General features: G+C 39.9%; 1 protein-coding gene and 1 pseudogene across 3 annotated transcripts in view; both read left to right on the top strand.

Moving 5' to 3' along the window:
- Positions 1-3,396: 3,396 nt before the first annotated feature.
- On the top strand, positions 3,397-7,502 carry LOC126592221 (uncharacterized; annotated as a pseudogene).
- The window catches only part of LOC126592231 (calmodulin-binding receptor-like cytoplasmic kinase 2), a 31,986-nt gene continuing 12,756 nt past the window's right edge, over positions 3,433-22,662 (top strand). The window contains exons 1-8 of one of the 3 annotated variants that reach the window (XM_050257957.1): positions 3,433-3,451; positions 14,609-15,160; positions 15,306-15,911; positions 16,037-16,443; positions 16,574-16,739; positions 16,829-16,918; positions 17,050-17,348; positions 17,540-17,725. In XM_050257957.1, coding sequence (XP_050113914.1) covers positions 14,620-15,160; positions 15,306-15,911; positions 16,037-16,443; positions 16,574-16,739; positions 16,829-16,918; positions 17,050-17,348; positions 17,540-17,725 — 2,295 coding nt within the window. In that variant the 5' untranslated portion in view covers positions 3,433-3,451; positions 14,609-14,619. Of the gene's footprint in view, positions 3,452-14,524; positions 15,161-15,305; positions 15,912-16,036; positions 16,444-16,573; positions 16,740-16,828; positions 16,919-17,049; positions 17,349-17,539; positions 17,922-22,662 lie in introns of those variants that run through there. The other 2 variants (XM_050257966.1, XM_050257964.1) reach the window with 2 other exon arrangements.

The following is a 22,662-nucleotide window of genomic DNA, read 5'->3' as shown; positions in this document are numbered from 1 at the left end:
AACATGAAGTTAAACTGTTAAGAGCTAGGAGACCATCTTAATTGAAGGACTAAAAAACTAAAGTATATATAGCATTTTACACAGCGAAAAAATACTTTCATCAGAGAGAAAAAATACCACCTTTCCTGGTTTATCATGGTATCTAACTAAACTCTATCTATATTCCGACAATGTAAGCTACTGCCCTTTACTCTGGAGTCCATGAAGAAGTCGAAAAATAATGAGATACCGGACTTGTCGTGATTTCATACCATCGAGTGAAGATTATTTACAAGACCTTACTCTTCGGTGGGAACTGCAACGCTAGCTGAAAAAGCCCTAAAAGAGTTTAGACGGAGGTTGCAGCCGGAATCTTAATCTTTTCCACCTGCTCCTTACCAACATAGGGTGTAAGCTCAATATATGTTCTGGCATGAAGTCGTACCTCGTCAATATACCCACTATAGGAGATCTCTGCAAGCAGCGTAGATATTACAAGCAATTAGTAAGAAAACTGCAATAAGGATTATTTCAAGCTAGATGGATTGATAAATAATTAGCATAAGATGTGGAGCTACCAATATATTTCAGGCGCCGCAATGTGGAACTGATAGATCAGAACACCATGTTTTTGTCATATAATGTTTGTGTCATTGATATAAATACCCGTGCCATAGGTTGTTTTCCCGCTCAAAGGCTGCAGCTGGTAAAGTACCTCAGCACGGGAACCCCAAGACCTTTTGTGCTATTTTCTTTATGTTGGCTGGGTAGCCTTAGATCCAAACCTAAATATTTAGGTCACAGAATTTAAGGTTTGTGAATCGAATGTCACCCGACCAGTAAGACTTAAACTTTAGTACCCGAACTGTATTAACTGTTGTGAAATGATTTTAACCCTAATTTTTTCTTCGGTAAGAATTTTTTTAAAGTGGATACGTTTAAAAAATATATATTATTATATTATTTTGATCATTAGATTCAAATTTCAGCTGTTGAATTTTTTATTTTTATTTACTGTTGAATTTGAAAAAACACAAATACAGACCGTTAGATCAAAATCAAACGATTACCAAAAGAGGCATTGTAATTTAGACCGTCGATCACGAACGGTCCAAAAATCGAACGGCTCCCTAGTCCAAATGTTATCTTTGGAGTTTGGACAGCTCCGTTTAGTCCATATGTTAACATTGGACAACTGGAGTCCCTTATCAAATGGGGCCTAGTTGTCGACCACTACCAAATTCCTCTGTCCGCTTTTGTATAAGGTGGGGCCCCCAAAATTTGGGTCAGCCAAATAGAAACAAAAATTCGGATTTTATTTTGGGCTCGAAACCAAATTTTAGGGTTTAGGCGTCACCATTGGATTGCATTTTTTGGGTTGTTAATCCAAATATTTGAGTTTGGGTCTTGCGCTTGGAGTTGGTGAGTGGGTTAATTATTCAACATTCAAAGAGGAGAAATTTCCGGCCAAAAATTCTCGACTGAATATTATAACTATATATTTAGTCAAATTAAAGAAACAAACTGTTTCGTCAAAAAATTAATTGAAAATAGGAATGTAATTCAATTTCTTATAAGTACAAGCAAGATCTCCTCTTATCAATGTGAGATTCATTCTCAACAAACCTTTTTATGTGTGATAAATTTTCAAGATCAACACGTGGACAACACAACTTGGGTGATGAGAAGCACTTGTGGCTGTGTGGCTATTGAACTTCACACGTGGGACAACCTACTATGGTACAGTGAAGAAAGTTGGTATTCCACCATAAAACCAATTGACAATATAGGGAGTAGCCCAACCTCTTTGTTTGGACCCGATTTTACACATCGGCCTAAGCAATCGAAGCCGTTGAGTAAGCATGGTTCTCAACTGTTGGATAAGAAAGTTTAGATATTATTGTTAAGAGATAATATTATGATTTTTAATCGTAATAATTATTTTTTTAATAAGCTATCTCGGTTTTTATGCAAAATAAATGGGATGGAGGCAAGTAGAGTTGTGATGGGGAAGTGAGCTTTGAATCAGGTTGGTTTGTTTTGCTGGACATGCATGCATGGGATGTAAAGATAATGAAGTGATAAGGGATAAATCCAAACATGCCAAAACGTGTAATTTGCAAAAGAATTGTGCAATATGGAGATTCTATCCTAATGCATGGTTTTTTGGGATTGGTTTTGTGCACGTGGCATGCGACAATGGAGATGATGGTTTTGCATGGCAATATGGGTTTAAAGGTTTCTCATGTTTTTTAATAAGAAGCCTAGGTGGTTTAGATCTCTAGTGAGATGTGATAAAGCCTAGGTAGGCTTTATTTATCTGAACAATATGTGCGGCGTATTTGATACGGGATCAGGGTTTATCTGAAGGATATGCGCGTCATATTTGATACGGGATCAAGGTCAATTCCACAAAATAGAGTTACACTTGGACTCTACAAAATTATTTGGCCGCGTCACACAACATTTGCTCCTATAAATACAGAGGTAGTGGCATCGGAAAGAGCCCCTGCAAATCAACACAACAATTGCCCTGCGCAAACTCTCACAACTTGAGATCTTTTTCTTTTCCTTTTTCGCTGACACATCTTCCGTTGGCATCAACAGCACTGTGGAAGCAACCGGTGATATCTTAAGTCGGCATAGATAGCTCTGTCACCGTAGAGTCGGTCGGTCTCGCAGTATCTTCCGTTGGCATCAACAGCACTGCGGCGAGAACGGTCGATTGCCTATCCAAGTCTCGGTCGAGAAGGGTTTTCGAATCCTTGTTGGTCGAGGTCATCTCATTAGCCTTCTCGGCGAGGTGAGGTGTTACAGTTATTACATTCGGCACATTGCAAGCCGAATTCGGTTCGTGAACTTTGTAAGAAATAGCAGCCTTGTCTTCAGGCTCGAGAACCCAAGAGGCCGAGACGCGTTCCTTTCTCGGCCGCAATCGCAAGACGCGGAAGTCAGTAGCGCGACCCAACGCAGCATCATCAAATTTACTCCTCGGCCGAGCCTCGGCCGACGAGTTGGCACGCCCCGCAATCACCGAAGGACGTAGTTAGCTTAGAATATATTCGGCCTGCGCGCCACGTAGGCTTTGTAATTTCTAGGGTCAACACTCTTATAAGCACATGCAATGTCTCATCTAATCAATGTGAGATTCATTCTCAACACACCTCTAATCAATATGAGATTTATTCTCAACACAAATACTTTCATCAGAGAGAAAAAACTAATGTAACATAACTTTCATGGTTCTTCAACAGATAACTAGTTTTGTTTTATTTTTATTTTTTAAATTTATTATTATTAAGGAGTTTGGAACTCATGATGCATGGTTGAATATTCAACGTCATATTCACATATTGGACCACATGCACAATAGATCTGCTTGCGTACCAACAAATATAGACCATGTAAACTAAACCACTCCAGAAATATCACAGCGCAACAGCTTGACCTGTTGACCTTGTAATTGGACAAGGTTTCACAACTATGGCACTGGAGTTTATTGGTGGAACACTGTTTACGCTGCTCTACGATGGCGTCAAGCAAGCGATGAGCAAGAGTGGGACGTTTAAAACCCTTCTCGGAGATCTCAAATCCACGCTAGACTCTTTAGAACCAAGAGACATCCAACAGATTGGAGAGCATAACGTCGAATTGGGTCTCCCAAACGAGGAAATTGAAAGTCTTCAAATGCAAATGAAGGATGGTGTGAAGCTTGTTGGAAAGTTGTCGAACTTGCGCATGTGGAACTACTGCTGCTTGGATGATTACGCTCAACAAATTGTTGAGTTGGATAGGGCGCTTAAAAGATTGTTAATGAAATTGAAGATGCAGGAAGCAAGGGATGTGAAGGAGGTCTTGGTTTTGTCGAGGCAAAACCGGGACAAACTTGATGAAGTTAATAGAAGATTGTTGGATATACGGAAGTTACTGCAGCAGAGAGCGGGGGATGTCGTGGAAGCTCAAGGGAATACCGACACAGTGCCCGAGCAAGCTCAAGGGAATGGCTCGGAACAAGGTGAATTTTTTGGAACTAAATTTATGAGCATGTTTGACATCAGGAACCATTTGCGAAAAGATAAAAAAAAATTGCTTTATTGGATTCCATTTTATGTACATGGTAACAGTTTCAATTTTTCTGATTTGGTGGTGATGTAAATATGGCAGTCACTACGTTTGAGGGAGGCGCCGCTCTACAAGCAACATTTGCAGTGTAGTGGGATGTTGTTATGGAAGTGAAAGACAAGACTACAGTGTTCAAATCTCTCATAGAAAATCTCGTGTCCACGCTAGACTCCTTAAGACCGTTAATGGAAGAGATACTAGAATATAGCAAACTATTGGATCGCCAAGACGAGTGTCAAAATTTCAGAATACAAATGGAGAAAGGTGTAGAGCTCGTCCACAAGTGCTCCAAAGTTGGTCTGTGGACTGGTTGCAAAAGTTATAAATACAGAAACAAAATTATTGGATTGGATGAATCTCTTCAGAAATTGTTAGGTATACTGAAAGTGCAGGAAGCAAGAGACGTGAGGGAGACGTTTATTTCAATAAGGAATATAGAGGCAGTGATCAAGAGAATTGAAGAAAGTGGTGTGCTGCAAAATAAAACTCAAGCTGACGGTTGGTGTGCATTGCTGGAACCTTCATTGCCTACAATTGGATCGGATGTGCTAAACATGCAGGGAACGAGTGATGCGAGGGAGACATTGGTTTTGTCCAGCACTACAAAAGCAGGTGTCGAACAAATTGAAGGGATTGGTACAGAACAGACTCCAAGTGAAATTACAGGTTGGTCCGCAGAATCTCCGTTGCATACTTTTGGATTAAATATAGCAATTCTGCAGACAATTGCACCACTTGGCACTGATTATTTGCCTTTTGCTTTTTTATTTTGCAGTGGATTCGCCTTCTTCTGAATTGAGCCCTCATCCCTTCTCTACTACTGTAGCGGATTCAGCTTCTTCTTTTGGATTGAGCTCTTTTCTTGCCAGTCCGCCTCGTGTGAGTCCTAGATTTTCAATGTCTTTAAAGCTCAGTAGATTTGGATCAGTACATCTCACTTTAAAGCAGATTAAAAAAACAACTCGCAATTTCTCTCAATCGCAACAAGTAGGTGAAGGAGGTTTTGGAACTGTATACAAGGCTCGGTTAGATGATGGCCAAGTGGTTTCTATTAAACGTGCAAAGAAGGTATGAACAGTTCATAATGTTGAAATATTTCTAACAAACATTCGAGTAGATTTTTAAGGAAGTTTTTATCTCATGTCCTTGATTCAATCAATTGATTGCTATTTTTGTAACATGGAAACTTTATAATAGGAACACTTTGAGAATTTGCAAACGGAATTCTGCAGTGAAGCTGAACTGCTTGCCAAAATTGATCATTGGAATATCGTAAAGCTACTAGGTTATGTTGATGAAGGAAATGAGCGTCTTATCATTACGGAGCATGTGCCGAACGGTACTCTTAGAGAACATCTGGATTGTAAGCTTACTCAAATCCTTTCACAACAATAGCTAGTTCTGAGATTTATAAAGTGATGAGATCGTAAATAATTATGCTGCTACACTGGCAGGTCTGCATGGGAAAGTCCTGGAGTTCAAACCAGCGACTTGAAATTGCTATCGATGTTGCGCATGCCCTTACCTATCTTCATTTAAATGCTGGTAACAAAACTCTTCATTTTATACATGAATCACAGTTTTTTGTATAAGTTTTATCTTTCTGGATGCGGATGAAAATTGATTTCGATTTGTCAACCTGACTGAAGCATAATCTGTTATTCATCTCACAACAGAAAAACAAATCATACATGGAAACGTGAAGTCCTCCAACATTCTTGTGACAGAAAGCATGAGAGCCAAAGTGGCAGATTTTGGATTTGGAAGGATTGTCCCGATGGACACATCAAACACACATTTCAACCGAAGTGAAAGGAACTGTCGGTTATCTTGACCCTGAGTATATGAAAACCAAACAACTCACCACGAAAAGTGATGTTTACTCGTTCGGGATCTTACTAATAGAAATTTTGACTGGCCGTCGTCCAGTGGATTTTAAGAGACCTGCTGAAGAGCGGGTAACAGTCAGATGGGGTCAGATGGGTAAGTATAGTCAATATGATTTTAAGCGTAATAAACAACCAGTTCAATGGGATTGGCAATCTTGCTTTCTCCCTTGTAATTCGGTTACATTGTGGAAGTATTTACATGGTAAGATGTTAATTGACGATCTCTTGCAGCAAAGACGTTTTGTTATAGCATCTATGTGCTCTCTTTGTTGTGAAGGTATGGAAACTGCTTCACATATTTTCTTTGAGTGCTCTTTTGCACGTCAAATTTGATCTACTGTTTTGGAATTATTCAGAGTTCAATATTTATTTCAAGATATTTTTAGCTTTTTCCATTATCCTTTACAACAAGGTTTTGGTACCCAAGTGCAACTGCTTTGGTGGGGTATGATTGGAGTTGGTTTTTATTCTATTTGGCATGCTCGCAACGCTGTTCGTTTTCATGAGAAGGTTGTTTCTATCAATTATGTTGTAAGGTCTATCAAATGTCAACTCCTTGAAATTGATTCTCTCAATTCCGGCTGTATGAAGAATTATGTGGAAGAGCTTTGCATTCTTCATTCTATTGATGTTCGTGGACGTCCTGCTAAGGCTCCAAAAATTATTGAGGTGTTGTGGTGGCGCCCGCCTTCTCAGTCTTGGATCAAAGTGAATACTGATGGTGCTGCAAAAGGTTCCCTTGGTGTGGCTGCATTTGGTGGTATCTTTCGGGATTTTACGGGTAATTCTCTTGGTTGTTTTGCGGGTTCAATAGGCTTGACATCTTCTTTGGATGCCGAACTACGCGCTGTTATTCATGCTGTATCTTTAGTTTGGGATAAAGGTTGGCATTCCTTATGGATTATGATAAGTGAATTTTATATTATATATTTAACCCTATTTTTAGTATGTTCTGGTTAATATTTTGGAAGAATTTTGATACTTTGAATTATATTTTCAATATAGGACTTTCGACTTCATCTGGAGCAAAACGTGGTCAAATTGACGAATTTTAGTTAGTTGGTTTCGTAGCCTTTCCAGCTCGGGTTAATAAGTCCTTAGGGGTGTTCTACACCTATTGCCCTAAAGCCCTAATGGTTTGGGAGTCATTGACCCAAAGCTCGCTACATGGGTTGGATAGAAAGCTTAAGGGAACCGACATTGCACGACCACTACTGTTACTTCAAAAAAAAAAAAGACAAAAAAAAAAAAAAATATATATATATATATATATATATATATATATATATATATGTGAAGTTAGTGTGTGAAGTATGAATAAATGGATGAGAGGTAAGAGTTTTGGTCGAGTCTCTTTAACTATGCTGGTTCACTTTACACCAAATGAAGTTTGTGAAATTCTTTTCTAATTGATTCTAAATGGCTTAGACTCTGTGGTGGGATTGGTTGAAACTTTTGAAAAGATGTTCTGATTTTTAACATTTTCTATGGATTGCAACTTGAAAGTGAGAATTTTGTTTTAGTTGAGTTTTAGTTAAGTGTCTAGTTTGTTAGTTTTTATTTTTTGTTTTCTAGTTTTATTTTGCTTGAGGACAAGCAAAAAGCTAAGTTTGGGGGTATTTTGATAAGTGAATTTTATATTATATATTTAACCCTATTTTTAGTGTGTTCTGGTTAATATTTTGGAAGAATTTTGATACTTTGAATTATATTTTTAATATAGGACTTTCGACTGCCTCTAGAGAAAAACATGGTCAAATGGACGAATTTTGGAGTAATTCCAGTTGGAAGACGTTCGTGAGTCACTTAGCTTGATCATATCAAAAATTGATATTTTTCCATCAAGCGGTTATTTTCTGACGATAAAATAAAGGAGCGATGCGCGGTGCTGGAAAATGACGATTCTGGGCTTAAATTGCGTTTTTGGAGCCCAAGATGACCTCGGATGATTTCGTGGCCTTCTGGAGATGTGTTCGGAATGTCCTGATCTTTAAAACAACCTATCTTGGGCCGGATTTGGAGGAGATCTGAGACTAAAATGTGGCTGGACAAGTACTTGGCAGATTCTCCTAGTTTAATTAGGGTTTTATTTTCTAAGATATTTTATTATTTTTCTTAGTTTCCTAGTTGGAATAAGAAACCTATGTCTTAGGGTTTGTGAGGGCGGAGCAAATATATTGCTTTGGCCGTCTACAGTTTTTCACTACGCTTATTATTATTCAATTTCAGAGACAGAGAACTTTGCTAGGGTTCTTGGAGATTTTCTACTTTAAGGTGCTTTCATTCCTTTTATTTTTAATAATACTTTCTATGATTTCAATTATGAATATGCATAACTAATTCCTTTTTCTAGGGCGAAACCTTGAGCCTTAGCATGAATATGTAATTTTTATTTAATTGCTTATGATTGATTGCATGCACACTTTGAATTATTGATCACTGTTTTAAACTATCTAATTATCTTGATGATTGGCCACCATTAGGATGTTTAGACAAGTAATTGGATGCAATTCGGTCGGAATATCACCGGAGGATTGAGTATTGCTTCTTGTGATTGATAATTGTAATTTCATCTAAGGTGAATATCACGTTCTTAGGGGTTGCATGGTTCTTCAAAAGGTTTTCATAAAACTTAATGAGTCTTGCATGTTCATATTTGATCTGAATATCACAGATGGATTGCATGTTAGATATACGTTCTTGCTTGAACATCACGAGGAGAATATATATTAGGAAAACCTAACCTTCGAAGTGACATGTGTAAATCGTAAGTAATTGGTAGAAATTCTTAGGATTGCTAGATGATGGTGGAACCCTAGCGCCTTTATAAATTGATATTTAAAACTCTTTTCTTCTATTATTTTAGTTTTTGTTTAAAATTCGTTTTTTTAATATTACCCACTCTCAAACTCTCTTTTCTCAAGTTTTAATTCTAAGTGTTTAATTAGGAATTGTTTCTACATAAATTATCCAAATAGTCCTTGAGGAAAACGACCTTGCATGAGCATCTATACTACAATATCCTTGTATTCTTGCAAGTATTTCATGTGATTTTGACCCTATTTGCATAGATGTTAAAAATCCTTTCAAATTGAATGTGACTCCTCACTGGTTGTTCATCTTCTTTCTTCATCCTCACCTTCCTCGACATTTATCCCTTGAAGGCTTTTGGTCAGTTGGCATAACTACCGAGTTTTACTATCCTCCATGCAGGTTCAGATTTCTCATATTTTTAGAGAGGGTAATCAAGTTGCTGATTATTTGGCCAATTATGGTGTTGATCACCCCGGTGTCCATTGGTGGGATTCATGCCCTCCTTGTGCTGCAGTTGCTTATTCTCACAACCTTTTTAAGCTTCCTTGTTATAGGTTTTGCTGAAAGAGGTTTTGAATTGTTGTTAGGAATTCTTTAATGGTCTGGGTTTGGCTTCATGTCCCCCCTGACATATTGTATTTTTCTTGTTTATCAATACATTCTCCTCAAAGTCTCTTCCCTTTATAGCAATGCTGAAGTGGGACGGACTTTACGGCCAAATTTAAACGAGATAAAATCACTAATTATAGTACGCGGTATTATATGATTAGCATTATTATTACAAAATGATTGCGAATGAAATCTTAGTCGTGTCATTTGCTTGATAATGTCTTTGAACCAGATTAAATTCGAACTGTAATTATATCCTGTTTCAACATTTCGCAGGCCTTCAAGAAGTTCATTGAAGGGAAGGTGGTGGAATTGGTTGATCCTTTGATGAAGGAAACTATAGATGCAGAGGTTCTGACGAAAATCTTTGTTTTGGCGATCCAATGTGCAGCGCCCACCCGAGTTGATCGGCCGGTCATGACATCGGTGGGAGAGCGGTTGTGGACAATAAGGGGAGACTACCTTAGAAAGTGTCAAGAGAGGGCAGTAGTATAAATAATGTGAGAGATATCTTCCCCCTTATTCGACCTTACCCTGTAAAAACAATTTGGTCAGACAAGAGTTTGCTTTTCAGTTTGGCCATTTTTTTCTACGCGAAATCATTTTGCAATCTTGAAAGCAAATACATTTGAATTTAAATGTTTGGCATGATTTTTCAGTGTGCTTATGTGTAGCTGTAATTTTTGGTTGTTTGAGCGTTTGTTGTTGTTCCCAACTTAATCACATGCGCCCAATACCTTCGGGTGGTATCGTGCTCAATGGGTCTCAAGTGTGAAATTTTATCACAAAAGTCCAATGTTTCGTCTCCAAATGTGGGGCTTCTCTTTCAACTTAGTACTCAGGACCTGGTTTGGTGAACTTGGAGCCCAAGATATCCCCAGGACCTCGATACTTAGGACTCCACCTAGGAACTCTGCCAACCAAAACATGGACACGACGCTTCAGCGCTAGGGACCTAACCCAAGGACGAACACCGACTCTACTCAAGTAGAATGACTTCCATGGCAAGGGCACAGTAATAACACTAGTTTCGTGTTGATAAGACAAAGATATTTGTAAACTTTTGTCCATATGACGTTTGTATCATTAACATGGATGCCTGTGCCATAAGTTGCTATCCTGCTTGAGGGATGCAGCTGCTAAAGCTCTTTAGACTGGAAACCCCATGACCTTTTTGTGCTATTTTCCTTCTGTTGGCTGGGTACTTCAACCAGAAACATCGTTGACTCATTTGCGACTCAACAGGGATAAAACCTTTGTACAATATTGAATTAAAAGACAAAATTTAGGTATGTGAACAGTGAATATCGATCAACCCTCAAAATTTTGGTATGTAAACTTAATGTAATACTAATCACGAACTTAAATGAAAACATGAACCGTCTTTGAATTAAATATGATGAATGCACCATCTAATAATTATACGAGAGTAGATTTGGTGTCAAACCCAACCCAATGATGAACAGAAGCGGAGCCATGAAGGGATTGACATTTTTGTCACGCATAAAACTTTTGTGTTATGCTTATGATTTCCACAGTTTTGTTGTAGGTTAAGAGCCCCAATCTTGTAAGATCCCACATCGCCCAGGGGAGTGATCCTTATATGTATACTCACATCCCTACCTAGCACGAGGCCTTTTGGGAGCTCACTGGCTTCGAGTTCCATCTGAACTCTGAAGTTAAGCGAGTAGTGCGCGAGAGCAATCACATGATAGGTGACCCACTGGGAAGTTCTCGTGTGGGTTCCTAGAAACAAAACCGTGAGGGCATGGTCGGGGCCTAAAGCGAACAATATCGTGCTACGGTGGTGGAGCGGGCCCGGGCCAGGATGTGACAATTTGGTATCAGAGCCTAACCCTGGCCGGGTGTGTGCCGACGAGGACGTTGGGCCCTAAGGGGGGTGGATTGTAAGATCTCACATCGCCCAGGGGAGTGATCCTTATATGTATATTCACATTCCTATCTAGCACGAGGCCTTTTGGAAGCTCACTGGCTTCGGGTTCCATCTGAACTCCGAAGTTAAGCGAGTAGCGCACGAGAGCAATCCCATGATGGTTGACCCATTGGGAAGTTCTTCTCTGAGTTCCCAGAAACAAAACCGTGAAGGCGTGGTCGGGGCCCAAAGCGGACAATATCGTGCTACGTTGGTGGAGCGGGCTCAGGCCAGGATGTGACAAATCTCTGACTTTTTTTTTACTTTAATTTCTTTCATCGAAGTTGATTTGAGGTTGGTGACTCCTATGGAGTTTAGATAATCCATTGATTGTGAGTTTTGAGGACTCTATAGAGTAGAAGGAGAGAGGAAGAAAGTCAGAGAGGCTTGGAGTTTAGGTTTAAGAAAGAGGATGATGTGGACGACACAATACCATTCCCAAACAACGGTGGTCAGATGCTCACCACAGGGCAGAGTAATTTTTGTACGATGAGAAGAACATTTCGAATTGAGACTTCTAGGCCCTTTCTAAGTTAAACTCTTAGTTCTGCCACTAAAGTTGTATCGTGGTTCAAATTTCAACATTGAAGTAGGCTTACGTAGTAGGATTTCTGCATAGCATTATATGTTACGGTTTGAGTGGATTTTTAAGGAAGTTTTTATTCTCATGTCTCGATGTAGATGCTACATAGTTGGTTCTCATCCTCCAGAGACTACGAGTGTAATAGGAGCATCCGTCGACAAAAAGACCACCCTAAGATGATCATCCCATGGCTATTAAATGATTGCTATTTGTTTAACATGGAAACGTATCAACTCACCACCAAAAGTGATGTTTACTCGTTCGGGATCTTACTAATAGAAATTTTTACTGGCCGTCGTCCAATGGAGTCGAGTAGATCTGTTGAATAGCGGGTGACACTCAGATGGGTAAGCTGCACCACTAAGATATATTGAGACGTGATACTACAACTTCAGCGAGATAAATCAATAATTATATTGCTTTGGTATTAAAATGTGTATGATAAACATTATTGGTGTCCGGTTTTGACATTCCACGGGTATTCAAGAAGTTTAATGAAGGAAAGGTGATGGAATTGATTGATCCTTCATTCAAGGAAGTTGTAGAGGCAGAGCAACTTATGGCACGGGTATATGTGTCAATGACACAAACGTTATATGACAAAATCATGGTGTTCTGACGTATCAGTTCCACATTGCGGCGCCTGAAATATATTCGTAGCTCCACATCTTATGCTAATTATTTATCAATCCATCTAGCTTGAAATAATCCTTATTGCAGTTTTCTTACTACTTGCTTGTAATATCTACACTGCTTGATTGCAGAGATCTCCTGTAGTCGGTATATTGAAGAGGTACGACTTCATGCCAGAACATATATTGAGCTTACACCCTAGGCTGGTAAGGAGCAGGTGGAAAACCCAAGACCTTTTGTGCTATTTTCTTTCTGTTGGCTGGGTAGTCTTAGATCCAAACCTAAATATTTAGGTCACAGAATTTAAGGTTCGTGAATCGAATGTCACCCAACCCGTAAGACTTAAATTTTAGGACCTAAACTGTATTAACTGTTGTGAAATGATTTTAACCCTTGACCATTAGATTTAAATTTCAGCTATTGATTTTTTTTTCTCTTACCGTTGGATTTGAAAAAACACAAATACGGACCGTTAGATCAAAATCAAACGATTACCAAAAGAGGCATTGTAATTTAGACTGTTGATCACGAATGGTCCAAAAATTGAACGGCTTCCTAGTCCAAATGCTACCTTTGAGGTTCTAAAAGATGCTAGGTGCTAGTTGGGTGGCGGGCTAAGGCCTAGCGCCTAGGCGGCTAGACGGGGTCTAGGCGGACTAGGTGGATTTGCGTAAATCTATTATATTTCGTGTAAATAAGTGTGTTTATGCTTAAAATATATATAATTTCATCATAAACTACAAATAAAATGACATATATATTATGAAGTATTGGAACATAATGAAAACATGGGGAACAAGCATATAATGTATGTTCATTTAACTATTCAGCAACTCTCTTACAATTTATTGAAAAAAAATAGAATATAAAATGAAAATTATCTATTTTCTGTCTAAGTGAGTCACAACCTAACCGAGTGCCTAGGCAAGTCTGGACGGGCTAGGCGGGTGCCTTAGCAGGTCTATGCATCATTTCTTAATTTTTAAATATCTAAGCATTAATTGAAACGGTGACCAATCGTCTAACGAGGCGTGACAGCTCGCTTTAGTCCACATGTTACCGTTGGATAACTGGAGTCCCTTATCAAATGGGGCCCAGTTATCGACCACTACCATATTCCTCTGTCCGCTTTTGTATAAGCTGGGGCCCCCAACATTTGGGTCAGCCAAATAGAATTTCCGATTTTATTTTGGGCTCAAAGCCAAATTTTAGGGTTTAGGCGTCACCATTGGATTGCATTTTTTGGGTTTAATCCAAATATTTGAGTTTGGGTCTTGCGCTTGGACTTGGTGAGTTGGTTAATTGTTCAACATTCGCCAAAATTCTCAACCGAAAATTATAACTATATATTTAGTCAAATTAAAGAAACAAACTGTTTCACCATAAAATTAATTAGTAATATGAGTGTATTTCAATTTTTTATAAGTACAATCAAGGTCTGCTCTCATTAATGCTCAATTCATTCTCAACAAAACCTCATATGTGTGGCAAATTTTCAAGATTAAAACGTGGACAACGCAACTCGGATGACGTGAAGCACTTGTGGTGGTGTGGCTATTGAACTAGGACAACCTACTGTGTTGCCATGAAGAAAGTTAGTGTTCCATCATAAAACCAATTGACAATATGGGGAGTAATCCAATCTCTTATAAGCACATGCAAGGTCTCCTCTAATCAATGTGAGATTCATTCTCAACACACCTCTAATCAATGTGAGATTTATTAACAACACAAATACTTTCATCAGAGGGCAAAAACTAATGTAACGTAACCTTAATGATTCTTCAACAGATACCTAGTTTTGTTTTATTTTTATAAAATTTATTATTATTAAGGGGAAGGGAGATGGTTAGAAACTCTTACAGTAACACAAGGAATGATGAGTTTTGAACTAAAAATGTATGGGTGGAAACTCAAGGCTATATTTGGCCCACATGCACAACAGATATCTGCTTGCGTACCAACAAATATAGACCATGTAAACTAAACCACTCAAGAAAGATCATAACGCTACAGCTTGGTCTGTTGACCTGGTAATTGGACAAGGTTTCCCAATTATGGCACTGGAGTTTATTGGTGGAACACTGTTTACGCAGCTCTACGACGGCGTCAAGCAAGCGATGAGCAAGAGTGGGCGGTTTAAAACGCTTCTCGGAGACCTCAAATCCACGCTAGACTCTTTAGAACCAAGAGACATCCAACAGATTGGAGAGCATAACGTCGAATTGGGTCTCCCAAACGAGGAAATTGAAAGTCTTCAAATGCAAATGGAGGATGGTGTGAAGCTTGTTGGCAAGTTATCCAACTTTCGCATTTGGAACTACTGCTGCTTGGATGATTACGCTCAACAAATTGTTGAGTTGGATAGGGCTCTTAAAAGATTGTTAATAAAATTGAAGATGCAGGAAGCAAGGGATGTGAAGGAGGTCTGGGTTTTGTCGAGGCAAAACCGGGAGAAACTTGATGAAGTTAATAGAAGATTGTTGGATATACGAAAGTTACTGCAGCAGAGAGCGGGGGATGTCGTGGTAGAATTGGTTTCCATAAGTATTACCGAGACAGTGCCCGATCAAGCCCAGGGGAATGTCTCGGAACAAGGTGAATTTTTTGGAACTAAATTTATGAGCATGTTTGACATCAGGAACCATATGCGACAAAAAAAAAGGCGCTTTATTGGATTCCATTTTATGTACGTGGTAACAGTTTCAATTTTTCTGATTTGGTGGTGATGTAAATATGGCAGGGGCTGCTCTACAAGCAACATTTGCAGTGTTGTGCGATGTTGTTATGGAAGTGAAGGACAAGAACACAGCGTTCAAACCTCTCATAGAAAATCTCATGTCCACGCTAGACTCCTTAAGACCGTTAATGGAAGATATACTAGAATATAGAAAACTACTGGATCGCCAAGACGAGTGTAAAAACTTCAGAATACAAATGGAGAAAGGTGTAGAGCTCGTCCACAAGTGCTCCAAAGTTGGTATGTGGACTGGTTGCAAAAGTTATAAATACAGCAACAAAATTATTGGATTGGATGAATCTCTTCAGATATTGTTAGGTATACTGAGAGTGCAGGTAGCAAGAGACGTGAGGGAGACGTTTATTTCGATAAGGAATATAGAGGCAGTGATCAAGAGAATTGAAGAAAGTGGTGTGCTGCAAAATCAAACTCAAGCTGACGGTTGGTGTGCATTGCCGGAACCTTCATTGCCTACAATTGGATCGGATGTGCTAAACATGCAGGGAGCGAGTGATGCGAGGGAGACATTGGTTTTGTCTGGCACAACAAAAGCAGGTGTCGAAGAAATTGAAGGGATTGGTACGGAACAGACTCCATGTGAAATTACAGGTTGGTCCGCAGTACCTGAATCTCCATTGCATACTTTTGTATTAGATATAGCAATTCTGCAGACAATTGCATTTCTGTTGACACTTGGCACTGATTATTCGCCTTTTGCTTTTTTTATTTTGCAGTGGATTCACCTTCTTTGGAAGTGAGCTCTTATCCTCTCTCTACTACTGTAACGGATTCAGCTTCTTCTTTTGGATTGAGCTCTTATCCTTTCTCTACTACTGTAACGGATTCAGCTTCTTCTTTTGGATTGAGCTCTTATCCTTTCTCTACTACTGTATCAGATTCAGCTTCTTCTTTTGGATTGAGCTCTTTTCCTGCCAGTCCGCTTCAAGTGCCACCGATTCCTATAAATTCAATGTCTTCAAAGCTCAGTAGATTTGGATCAGTACATCTCAGTTTAAAGCAGATTGCAAAAGCAACTCGCAATTTCTCTCGATCGCAACAAGTAGGTGAAGGAAATTTTGGAACTGTATACAAGGCTTGGTTAGATGATGGCCAAGTTGTTTCTATTAAACGTGCAAAGAAGGTATGAACAGTTCATAACGTTGAAATATTTCTATCAAACATTCGAGTGGATTTTTAAGGAAGATTTTATCTCATGTCCGTGATTCAATCAATTGATTGCTATTTTTTGTTTCATGGAAACTTTATAATAGGAACACTTTGAGAATTTGCAAACGGAATTCAGCAGTGAAGTTGAACTGCTGGCCAAAATTGATCATCGAAATCTCGTAAAGCTACTAGGTTATGTTGATGAAGGAAATGAGCGTCTTATCATTACGGAGTATGTGCCGAATGGTACTCTTCGAGAACATCTGGATCGTAAGCTTACTCAAGTCCTTTCATAACAATAGGTAGTTCTGATTTGTAAAGTGATGAGATGGTAAATAATTATGCTGCTACATGGGCAGGTAAGCATGGGAAAATCCTAAAGTTCAACCAGCGACTTGAAATTGCTATCGATGTTGCTCATGCCCTTACCTATCTTCACACATATGCTGGTAACAAAACTCTTCATTTAATACAGGCATCACAGTTTTCTGTTTAAGTTTTATCTTTCTGGATGCGGATGAAAATTGATTTCGATTTGTCAACCTGGTTGATGCCTCATCCGTTATTCATCTCACAACAGAAAAACAAATCATCCATCGAGACGTGAAGTCCTCCAACATTCTTCTCACAGAAAGCATGAAAGCCAAAGTGGCAGATTTTGGAATTGCAAGGCTCGGCCCGGTGGAAACAGATGAAACACACATTTCAACCGAAGTGAAAGGAACTGTCGGTTATATTGACCCTGAGTATATGAAAACCTATCAACTCACCCCGAAAAGTGATGTTTACTCTTTCGGGATCTTACTAATAGAAATTTTCACTGGCCGTCGTCCAGTGGAGTCGAAGAGACCTGCTGAAGAGCGGGTGACACTCAGATGGGTAAGTATAGTCAATATTCAACGAGATAAAATCACCAACTATATTGCTTGGTATTAAAATGAGATGTGATTAGCATTATTGTTATAAAATGATTGCGAATGAGCTATTAGTCTTCTCATTTGCTCAATAATGTATTTGAACCAGATTAAATTCGAACTGTAACGATTATATCCGGTCTCAACATTCTGCAGGCCTTCAAGAAGTTGAATGAAGGTAGGGTGGCAGAATTGGTTGATCCTTTAATGGAGGAAACTATAGATGCAGAGCTTCTGATGAAAATCTTCGATTTGGGGATCCAATGTGCAGCCCCCATCCGAGATGCTAGGCCGGACATGAAAGCGGTGGGAGAGCAGTTGTGGACAATAAGGGCAGGCTACCTTAGAAGTGTCAAGAGAGGGTAGTAGTATAAATAATGTGAGATATATCTGTTAGAATAAACATATACCAAAAACATGTAATTATGAATCACAGTGATCAAAACACAAACCCAATTCATAAGCCTGTAGCACAGAGAAGAAACTTACCTGCAAACGAACTTGAAGAAGCAGCAATTCCAGATTCTGCAGCAAATAAGCAGTGCACCTTCTCCTCTCTCCAGTAATCAGTTTGCTCTAACTAATAATATGTCTTAGTTTGATGATCGAGCATATCAACTGTGAGAGCAGAGGCCACTATATACACAGCATAATCTTTGCCATATCCCCTAAGGATTCCCCTATTAGAATTCTTATAGGAAACTAATCCCTTAAATAGTAGTCCAGTGTGATATGGATTACAAAATCCATTCCCAAAAAGACTTGCCATTCAATCTCAAGACCAATAACTAAGTTCATAGATTCATACATATGCTCATATTCTTACATTCTCCCACTTGAGCAAGTATGAACCAAGTAAACTAGTTCTATCAAGATTTACAATAAGGTGATCACCAAGCCTTTTGAGTAACATCATAAACAATCTATCTGTACATCTCAAAACATAGAATCAAAAGCTTACAATCACAACCAATATGTAAATGATGCCCTCAGATTACTTATGTTCTATCTGCACTAATAACATTATGATCAAACTGACATTAGTAGACCTAAATTTCCACTCCCATTATTCCTTAACTTAATTCGAAACAATTAAGTCCAACAGATAGTAAAACTATCAACTAATAATTCATTCCAATATAAAGAATTACCAATAGATGAATTCAACCAACTGCTCCAGTCAAATCACAAAGATTCTCAAGCATAAAACTGAATCCAAAACACATATATATCCTTCTTACAACTTGACAAGGATTTCCTATTACAATCGTTATAGAAAACAACTTATGTTTTCCAAGCCATATTAGTTCAAATAGTTTTAACAGAATCCTTCAAAAACAAGGATTTGTTCACAGCTTCTCATAAGGCTTTCTTATTCTAATTGGACTTAACCATTCACCGTCAAAAACACCCAATCTCATGTTCATATTCATACATTTTCTCCCACTTGAACATGAGATCAGTTTCAGACATGAACTTCTCCAATTTATAAGAAGTGACCACAGAGCCTTACCTGAGAATCCATCGGTATGACCATCATTCTATTACACTCCAAAACATGGAAACAGAGATTCATAAACCACAACCAAAATGCAGTATTGATTCTAAGTTCACACACATCCAGACTGCAAATATGACTCATAACATAAACTGATATTAAATAGTCAATCACATAATATGCTCCCACTTTTCAAAAAGACCAAAACATAAATCGATCTTATAGGAAAGCAACATAACATTGACTTAAAACGATTGACTAATCATAAGCTTAAAACAACCAAAATGTTTCCAAAGCATCAAACAAAACTTCCTCTACAATAAGTCCACCATCCAAAACTACAAAACTTTTCTGAATATATGGAAAAATACAGCCTTGATTATAAGCTCTAATAAAAAATATCAGCATGCTAATTATGTTCATTCAATTATGACCTCCATGTTTTGTTATTGAAATTTTGACAAAATCAAACAAAACCCAGATTTTAAATCGTGCACTAAGACAGATATGCATACATATATTTCGCAAGGTATAAAGCAATAGTAGTCTCATTCATGATTGATCATTCATGGTCTCCAGATTACCTTCGATAATTTCAATAGGATTAGTTCTTCGTGGGTTTCGTTATCGTAATTTTTGTTTGTACCATACTTGACCAATCCCGAAACTACCGAGCACCGGCCAACGCTATACTGTCAAGGACCCAGAAGAGTTCCCCTCCGACCAGGAGGCCAATCACTACTCGACACGTGTCAAGATTAGAAGCCAATCAGAGCGCAGCACGTGTCAACATCAAGAACCAATCATAACATGACACATGTCAATGTGACAAAGCTACAAGTTTTTCTATAAATAGGGGTCATTCCCCCACAATATTGCCTAATGCCATTTTGTGTTAAATCATTCACAAGAACTCACTAAATTGAGAGCTTGATCCTTTGTACTTGTGTAAGCCCTTCACTACTAATAAGAACTCCTCTACTCCGTGGACGTAGCCAATCTGGGTGAACCACGTACATCCTGTGTTTGCTTCTCTGTCTCTATTCATTTACGTACTTATCCTCACTAGTGACCGAAGCAACCAAGCGAAGGTCATAAAACCTAACACTTTCTGTTGTACCAAAGTCTTCGCTGATTTTGTGCATCAACATTTGGCGCCGTCTGTGGGAAACGACACTTATTCCTACTTTCTTCAGCTGTGTCAAGCTGGTTTCTATCATTCGTACACTTTCTTTTGATCAGGCATCCCTCTCCAGCATGGGAAGCGAAGGAAGCCACAGCACACAGAATGACACCCCCCTTGCACATAGTGCGAAACAACGAAAGAAGGAAGGAAAACGAGTTCTTCTTCAAGCTAAAGTCGATGAGTTGGAAGCTCAGAACAACAAGATAGCAATGAGGAATGAGGTCCTCCAGGAGCAATATGAGAAGCTCTTCGAGACACTTCACGAAGCTAGGCAAGCTCAGACACGCGAGCTTGTTGCCCCCGTGGAAGTCAACCATCAACTGGGTGCCCTCCAACATGGAGGGTCACATGCATTCGACATAGATATCCCTGATAGGGAACAAATTACCCCTCGATTTGATAATCAACATGAGGCTTCTCTTAACCCAGTTGCTTCGACCCGAACCATGAGAAGCGGAGGGAGACACCTCTTTGCTGAAGGGGCAGAAGGATCGAAAGCCGTCTTTCGCGATTGTCGGGATTTCCTGAAGCAACGTCGAGAGAATTCCATCCATATAAGCTCAAAGATCAATGACCCAAGGATTTCTGAGAGACTCGGTCCCCTGCCACGGCCCGAGCCGGCCACCAACTTGGGGAATGGGCAACAAGTCCTAGAGAGACATGAGGGTACAGGGGACTCAGAGGTGTTCCGACAGACATACCCTGGAAGCCAGTACAGCGAGTCCAGGGAAAAATCACATGCCCTTGATCAAACCTTCCTAATTCCAAGAGGAGATGGAGATTTACGAAAGAAAGCTCCAGTGGCACATAACTCCGCTCAGGACCCCCTTGTCCTACAACTTCTTGAGGAAGTAAACAAGTTGAAGGCTGAACGTCAGGCTGAAATACCTGACTGGAACCAACCCAGGCCTGGCCCTCTTACAAGGAGGATCCTCAACACCCCCCTTCAAGCAAAGACAAAGCAGAAGCTTGGCTTGCAACTTTATACTGGGAAAGAGGACCCGATTGAGCACCTTAACCTCTTTGAGTCCACCATGGCATACCGGATGCACACCGACGAAGAGCGATGTCTTCTCTTCCCCTCCACCCTCTCTGGCGGAGCTCTAAATTGGTATTGTCGTCTTACACCTGAGACGGTAGACTCATTTGAGGAATTGAGGAAACTATTTGTTTCCCAACACATTTTCCAAACCGATCGCTTGCACTCTGCAGATGACCTGTACACTATCCGCCAGAAGCCAGACGAGTCATTACGTATGTATGCTGGCCGCTTCAGCCATGAATACTCCCGGTGTGCCGAGGCAGACGACAAGACTGCCCTCAAAGCCTTCACGGCAGGCCTACGTGATTGTTTCTTTAAATACATGATCAATGCCAATACTTGGAAGACTTACTCTGAGGTGATGGCGCAGGCTTATAACCATGCCTCCGCCGAGGCAAAGACATATCAGGAGAAACCCCCTACAACCATCCTTTATCAACAAGTGGGAGGTGGAAGCCAGACTCACCTAAATGAGAAGACCTCGACTTTCCAAACAGCAGTGGCACCTCCCCATGCCTTGCATAATGCTTCGCCGAATCAACAGACATATCAATTTCAAGGCAAGAGGAAGGATTTCCATCCTCACCACTCTCATTTCAGTAAAAAGAGTAAGGGACACTATCCCGATAACCAAGGGTATCGCCACAATAACGCTCGCCCCCAGGCAGTCAATGCAGTGGGTCAAACCCGCGTCAAGATACCCCCTACCCCAAGGTATGAGACATACACGCCCTTGAATGCCACATGCGCGGCCATTTACCCCAGCATAGCTCACCTGATACCAAAGCCAAAGCCGAGGCACCCAGATTACACGCCCCCGAATAACGCGGGCATGTTTTGTTGCTACCATGAGCATAACGGCCATGATAGCGAGAAATGTATCATCCTCCGTGATCGTATTGAAGCTTTGGCACGAGAAGGAAAAATTGATCAATTCCTCCTTCACCCTCAAAGGGATAACCGTAACCAACGCCAGGTGAATGTCATATATTCCATAAGCGGCGGCACACCCATATCTGAATCTTCCAATAGGGCCATGAAAAACAGTGAACGAATTCTGAGGCCTGGTCACCAAGTGTTTCACGTGGAAGACATTAGGGGAGGGAAGTATCAAAAGCCTAACTGGGATCCGATATGTTTCTACCCTGAGGAAGAAAGAGGCATCATCTACCCTCATAACGACCCATTGATCGTGGAGGCTCACATAGCCAACTTTGATGTTAGACGAATCCTCGTAGACACAGGGGCTTCGGTCAATATCATGTTTGCCGAAGCTTTCAGGGCACTCAGTGTAGCTGAACACTTGCTCGATCGCTCGATTTCTCCTCTGATAAGCTTCTCCGGTGATATCGTGCAACCTTTAGGGAGCATACATTTACCCTTTACTATTGGTACAGGCCCTTACACGGCTACCATTACCACTAACTTCCTAGTGGTTGACTGCCCAACGGCATACAATGTCATCTTTGGGCGCACAGGCATCAATGATCTCAAGGCTATGGTATCCACGCATATGCTGTTGATGAAATTTCCAACCCCCCATGGCAACGACT

Source organism: Malus sylvestris, chromosome 2 (assembly GCF_916048215.2).
Source record: "Malus sylvestris chromosome 2, drMalSylv7.2, whole genome shotgun sequence".
NCBI lineage: Eukaryota > Viridiplantae > Streptophyta > Magnoliopsida > Rosales > Rosaceae > Malus > Malus sylvestris.
Note: the sequence above shows the minus strand (reverse complement) of the source record. Positions and strands in the feature narration are given on the sequence as shown.